Source organism: Talpa europaea (assembly GCF_964194135.1).
Source record: "Talpa europaea genome assembly, chromosome: 15".
NCBI lineage: Eukaryota > Metazoa > Chordata > Mammalia > Eulipotyphla > Talpidae > Talpa > Talpa europaea.
The window spans coordinates 5088549-5095107 of NC_140083.1; the positions used below are offsets into that span (position 1 = coordinate 5088549).

At 57.1% G+C, this 6559-nt stretch overlaps 1 protein-coding gene across 2 annotated transcripts; it reads left to right on the forward strand.

Annotated features, from left to right (window-relative positions):
- Window positions 1–3359: 3359 nt before the first annotated feature.
- DNAL4 (dynein axonemal light chain 4) lies at window positions 3360–6224 on the forward strand (the record flags this gene model as incomplete). 2 transcript variants are annotated; one of them, XM_084255431.1, is made up of 3 exons in its annotated part: window positions 3360–3428; window positions 4823–4906; window positions 6060–6224. In XM_084255431.1, 3 exons carry the CDS (start codon window positions 3360–3362, stop codon window positions 6222–6224), a joined length of 318 nt encoding a protein of 105 aa, XP_084111557.1. The 2 variants fall into 2 exon arrangements, with proteins under 2 accessions (XP_084111557.1, XP_084111558.1); XM_084255432.1 differs by lacking the exon at window positions 4823–4906.
- Between the last annotated feature and the right edge of the window lie 335 nt (window positions 6225–6559).

The following is a 6559-nucleotide window of genomic DNA, read 5'->3' on the forward strand; positions in this document are numbered from 1 at the left end:
CCTTGGCTTCAGCTGTCATTTCTCCATTTGACCCTCAAAGCCAGACCTCCATCTCTGATCTTTCTCCTGAACTTCCTTAGTTAGGGAGGCTTTGGGTGAGGGTAGAGATTGATGTGATGATGTGACAGCTGGACCGGGTGGCTTTCCTTATCTATCTGCCCAAGGTCGGCCTCACGCGCTCCAGTCAACGGGGCGAGCGTGGTCACCAGCAGGGTTCCTCCAGGCTTTGAGGGACAGTCTCCACTGCGAGGAGCTGGCACACACTTTTGGCCTTATTTCCCACAGTCCACTTCTCTTCATCCCGCTTTCTTAAAGACTTTTCCAAAATGCTTCCGAAGCAAAATAATAAATAGTGCGAAGGCCACTGAGGGGCGAGAGACACTGGCTTTGACAAGGGGGTGATTAAGGACTCTGTGCCTCTGTTGCGAGGAGAAGCCTCCGGTCAGCCGTTAGGCTGTGAGGGGCCCCTGGGTCAGCCAGAGGAGGATGGTGAGGGCCAGGGCAGAGCGCGGCGGGGCAGACCTGCATTATTGAAGTGCTGTCTTGACGCCGGCACGACTTCTGGCCTGGAGCTGCCGGGCGCGCGCTCATTTGCGTGGAAGATGGATACGGTGATCAGAGCCTGAGTTCTGCTATTTTGGGGAGCACCCCTTCAGCAGGGCTCGTCGTGCCGAATGACTGCAGCTGCATTCTAATGAGACAGCAGCTTAAAAAAGTCTGCCTTTCTGTATCTGGAAACACACCATTTCTGAACGTTCCTTTTTGTTCCATAAGTCTCACCTCTCGGGGACCCCCGGGAGGACGTGAGGTGGGGAGGAAAGCTGCCTGCCAGCGGGGCCCTTAAATCAGCGGGGTTGGAGAGTGGTAGGGGGGTCCTGGCTGACAGCTGGACGGTGGGCAGAGCCAAGCCTGGGGGACAGGTGGAGAGCGGCTTGTTCCAGAGTCAGGGCAGAGCCTTGGCCTTGTGTAATTTCTGAGAATGAGAAGATGGGCTGATCCCCTTTCAGAGAGCAGGACCCTGCGGCGCAGGAGAAATGACTTGCCCAAGGCTGCAAAGCAAGGAAGAGCAGAGTTCATTTCCATTCTAGAACTGTCTTCATTCTAGAACTATGCCTCAGGGGCCTGGACTGTCCTCTGCAAGGTGCTGCCCCCCCACCCAAAATCCAGGGACTTTTTCCCTCTGTTTCCGAAGGGGCCTTGGTAAGACCTCTGCGGTCTTGTGATGGAGTATCTGGGTTCCAGGGCTGAGGCCAAGTCCCCACAGCCTCCTACCTGGCCTCTCAGCAGGCCACACACCCTGCTCTGCATCTGGGCTCTCATCCTGGCACTTTTTAGCTCCTAGGATGCATGGAATCAAAGTGAAACATTTCGGTGGGAAGTGCCCAACAGCTGTTTGGGCATCTTATGTTGTTCCTGCTTGAAATCTTGGGGTAAAGCCCTGTCCCTTTGTCATCAGTGTCATCACCTTCTGTCACACCCCAGTAATGTGGAGGAGGCTGCAGGAAAGTGCCTTTTTGCTAAAGCTAGGAGGACAGGGTGGAATTGGAGATGGGCCTTAACATTAATGAGCAGAGACAAAATCCACCGCATTTTGTGAAAGCAGAAGCATGAGCAGAAAGTACGATGAACTAGTGCTTGGTCACTTGCCAGCTGACATGTAGAGAAATAGAAGCAGCTGATATCAGAAGTGATAAGATAAGAGGCGGCATCTGTCCTCTAGGGAATCAAAAAAACACCAGCGTTATGGGATGGCGGAGTTGTGCCAGGCTGGCTCCCTTGTTCAGGTGGAGAGGGGCGGGGCTTCTGAGGTGCCAGAGGGGGTGGAATAGCGAAACAGCTCAGAGCAAGCACTGCTTGGCCAAACTAAGGGCAAGTTCGCATTAGCGTAGTAGACACCCAAGAGGAGAGTCAGCTTGAATCTCACTGCTGGGGTCATCCAAGCCGTGCTAGTGATAATGCACTTGAGGTTTACTTTTGTGGGTACCAGCTACCTATCAGCACCAAGGAGGGGTTGGTGCCCGCACCAGAGACTGCTGGGGTTTAAACCCCAGCTCTGCCACTCACTAGCTAGGTGGCCACTTTGTCCCTCCATCCACTCAAGCAGGGCCTACCTCGTGGGGCCCTTGCAGCCAGGAGCTGAGTAAAGGCACGTGAAGCACGTAAAACAGGCTGGCACGCGGGCGACCTAACCGTAGCCTGTCGTGGCCTGCTGGCACTGTGCTGCGCATCTTTGGGTTCAGTGACTGTGGTAAAAGTAAATTTATTTGGAAATGTGAGAAATGCTAGCTTAAAAGTATTTGACTTCATTTGTCCAGTAGGGATACGAAAAAGGGTTTAGTACTTCTCCTGAGGTTAAAAGTTCTCCGAATCCTTTGAACCGTAGAACGAAGTGTGTTGTAGGGCTTCCAGCAAGGCTTCCATTTAGGATTAAGGCTCATCTCTTTAGGAAAAGCCCCATCTGTCATCAGATAACTGGATTTGGAAAGAAAAAAAGGAAATCCATGCATCTGGCTGTGTCATATATATCCCCATGCATCTCCCCCCAGATCCTCCCAGGAGCCAGAGGGTCAACCATTTGTGGCCTGCCTGGCCCGTCTCGTCCACTCTCGTAACAGCCCTTGAGGTGGATGTAGCTGATGAGGCACCCGAGGCCCCAGGCCACAGTGCTCAGGAGCCGTGGAATCAGCACTAAGGCCCAGGCTACCTAATTCCTGGGCCAGCAGGACAGGGGGCCCGAGGGGGAGCAGGAAGGAAGCGCTGGGGAGCCTGTGTGCCCAGCAGGGCAGGGAACATGGCAGTTCTGTTCCTCCCATACATCAGGGGGCGACAGCAGGAGGCACTTGCTGCCCAATACGCCCAGGATTGGTGATGGCGACCTGACATTTAACTCCGTCGCCATGTCTGCTGGAAACGGCTGTGCGCGGGCACGCAGAAGCTGCGCTCGTCGGTGGCTCGCTCGAGGCTCCCCCCTCAGCCTGGCCCACAGTCAGTGTTTGTCTTGACGGTGACAGTGTGGACTTGCAGCATCTTACCAGCGTGTTCTTCCCCGGCCCAGCCTCTCGTGTTGACTCAGCCTCCAACTGCAGACTTGCTGGCCATTTGGAAAAGGATGCGGAGGAGTTAAGATCGGGAGGTGTCAAATTGTTACTGAGACAGTTCTAATTTGTGATGCATGGTTTTGAAGCCAACTCTTTTCTCCTGGTTTTTCCTGTTTTCTCCAGCACCCCTTGGGGAGAGACGTTCTCTGCTCCCACCAAATTGGCAGGGCCTGTTTCCCGAATCTCCCTGGTGTGTCTTAACTGCCAGGCCCAGCACCTGGAGGCATCGCTCGCTCCTCCGGTGGCCACAGTGGGAGGATCATGGGAGAAACAGAAGGGAAGAAAGAAGAGGCTGATTACAAGCGGCTGCATACCTTCCCCCTGGTCAGGGTAAGCCGGGGCGGGGCGGCCGTGGGAAGAAGGGGAGCGGACTCTGCTGGCTCAGATGTAGGAGGCGACAGTGACTCATTCTTTCATTCAGTCATTCATCGACAAGTATTTACTTAGGCCACCTACTCTCTATCAGGCCCTGTTTGAGCCTCGGTGGATAGAGCCTGAACCAGACAGAGGCTGACCCACGTGAAAGCAAGGCTGAAAGCACATCATTTCAGGTCACAAGTGCTAGCAGGAAAAATAAAACAGGCATCAGGCTGCAGAGGAGAGCTGGTGTCTGGAAAGTTTTCTTCGATCCGAGACCAGAACAAAGTTAGGGAGCAAGAACATTCCGAGCAGGAGAGACCCCAGGCCTAGAAAGCCTGAGGTGGGAGTGCGTGCCGAGAGGGTGGCAGGGCATGAGGGCCAGTTGACGGAAGGGCCTTGGAGAGGGCTGTGGAGTCTGGCGTGAGTTCAGGGGGCGCCATGAGGGGTTTCCGCAGAGGACATAACTGATCTGTTTCATGTTCACTCCAGTTGTTGAAAGGAGAGTGGGGTTCAGGGCCCCAGAGCGGACGTGAGGAGACGGGTGAGGACACTCTTGCGGAGACGCAGGGGGCAGGGTGGCTGGTCCAGGTCGCAGCATGGAGGTGGCAAGTCCGGGTCAGGTTCTGGACAAATTTTGGAGGTAGAAAAATGGAACTTCCTAGAACTTCCTGACACACTGGATGCTGGATATGAGGAGAGAGAGTCAAGGTGACTCCTGGGGTTTGTCTTTTCCTGAACACGGTGGAGAAAATGGTGTCAGCTTCCAAGAGGAGGAGGACAGAGGACGTGTGGATTTGTGGAGCAGTCAAGAGTGAGCTTTTGGACTTCCAAGCCAGGCTGTGGAGCAGGCAGCTGCACACAGGGGTCCAGAGGCCAAAGCGGAGGTTAACGCTGGGGTGACAATGTGGGCACCCTCCCCATAGGGAAGATTTATCACTCTTCGAGACCAGCTAGCGGCCCCACATGGCAGATAGCTGGGCAAGAGGAAAGGGTAGAGACGCGGCCCAGGGCACCATGGCACTTGGGAGGAGGGATCCCCCAACAGGGGTTGAAAGAGCAGCCAACATGGGTTGAAAGAGAGGCAGGAGGAGCCCAGCGCCAGCAAGAGTGGCCCAGCCGTCTTCCTCTCCCCGGGGCGAGGCTGAAGGGCCGCGTCTCGGAGCCCCGGGGCTCAGCTCCATTCCATGCCCCTCGTCCCAGCTGCGCACCGTTAGTCAGGAGGTGGGTCTCCCTCTGGGCTTTGCCCAGAGTGATGCCAGGGCAGCTACCCGGTGTCCACGCCTTAAGCTTGGGACAGAGAGGCCAGCCCAGCTGGCCTGCTCATGGGCTAAGCCTCTGTCTGTCTGTCACCCTGCCCTGTCTAGCACTCGGACATGCCAGAGGAGATGCGGGTGGAGACCATGGAGCTGTGTGTCACGGCCTGTGAGAAATTCTCCAACAACAATGAGGTACGGGTGGCCCCCTGTGCCTCTGGTGACCCCTGTGGTTGAATGAGTGGCCCCATTCCCCGCAGCAGCTCTGGAGCACTCTGCTGGCGCCCTCCTTGCAAGCCTGCATTCGCAGCCGACAGGCCAGTGAGGGAGGAGGCAGTGCTGTCTCTGGGCACTGATCTGAGGGTCATGCCCAGCCCTAAAAGGAGAGAAGCCTTGGGAGCTCCGTGACGTCCCTATCCATGGTCCCCCTCTCCGGAGGGCTGGTGAATAGGGTGCCTTCACCTTGGCTCCATCGCAGCGGAGAACAGAGCCCGCCCAGGCATTCATTCATGTATCCATTCATCCATTCAAGACAGATGCGGAGGTCACCTCTGCGCCGGCACTGGGCTAGGCGCTGGGGGTTGGCCAGTGGGCATTGGCACAGGGATGTCGCTCACTAAGCTGCTGATGAGCCAGAAAGAAGCCAGCATTGGAGCAGCCCACAGGGAGGCAGCCCCAGCCTAGGAGCTTAGGCTTTGAGCGGGCCAAGCCAGGTTCTACCCCATCTCCAGCCCTTCCTGGCTCTTCTGCCTTGGACAAGCCACTGCTCAGCTCTGAGCCCCAGTTTCTTATTCCACAACAAGATGGGGTGCTGCCTTCTCTGTCTTGAGGCAGTCTCGAGGGCACTGAGAGGATGTGGGCGAGGCGAGGCACTGGGCATGGGGTGGGTGCTGCAGGTGCAGCGGGTGCCTGAGCTTGGACGTGCACAGAGGCTGCGTCCTCTGCCCCACCTCGACTGTCCCTGAGAGGCTCCTTGAAAGAGCACAGGAAGGAGCAGCTTCCAAACCCACAGGGAGAGGAACTGACACCCCACAGTGGAGGGACTGACCCCACACGGTCTGCTGAGCCTGTTGCCTGGTGACTTCATGATCCCGGAGCAGCCTGTGGTCCTGACACTGGAAACCAGCTCTCGGGCCAGCCCGGCTCTGACGCAGGCTGTCTGCAGACACCACTGCCTGCTGCCCGCCTTGCCCAGAGACTCCCCGACGGGAGGGCGCCTCGGTTTCCCGTCCCTGGGTGATGGAAAGGTGGCCTTTCTGGAGGGTCCATGAGCTGGAGAACAATCATGAGAGGATGGCCGGCCTCTCTCTTGCCAGCATGCCCCTGATAAGCCTCCTCTTCCTTCCAGAGCGCCGCCAAGATGATCAAAGAGACGATGGACAAGAAGTTCGGCTCCTCCTGGCACGTGGTCATCGGCGAGGGCTTCGGGTTTGAGATCACACACGAGGTGAAGAACCTCCTCTACCTGTACTTCGGGGGGACGCTGGCTGTGTGTGTCTGGAAGTGCTCCTGACACCGTCCCAGCCCCTCCTCCCTGCCCCCCGCAGGTCTTCTTCCTGCCACCGGCCATCTGGGCTGGGGCACAGTTCCCCGCAGGTCCTGGTTTTTTCGAAGGAGTCTGGGGTCTTTTCTTCTGTCCTTGTGTCCCAGTCTCCTGCGCCCAGTGTGTGAATTTGTCAACATCCCTGTCCCCAGGCTTCCTGCCTTTTCACTGCGCCCCGGGTGTGTCTGGGGCCCAGGCAGCGGTCTGGGTGCAGGTGGGGAGATGGGCAGGCAGGAGGGGGTGAGGAGACAGCCTTTTTCTCATGGGGACCTGCCAGGCCCACCTCTCTGGGGGCTGCTCTGCCC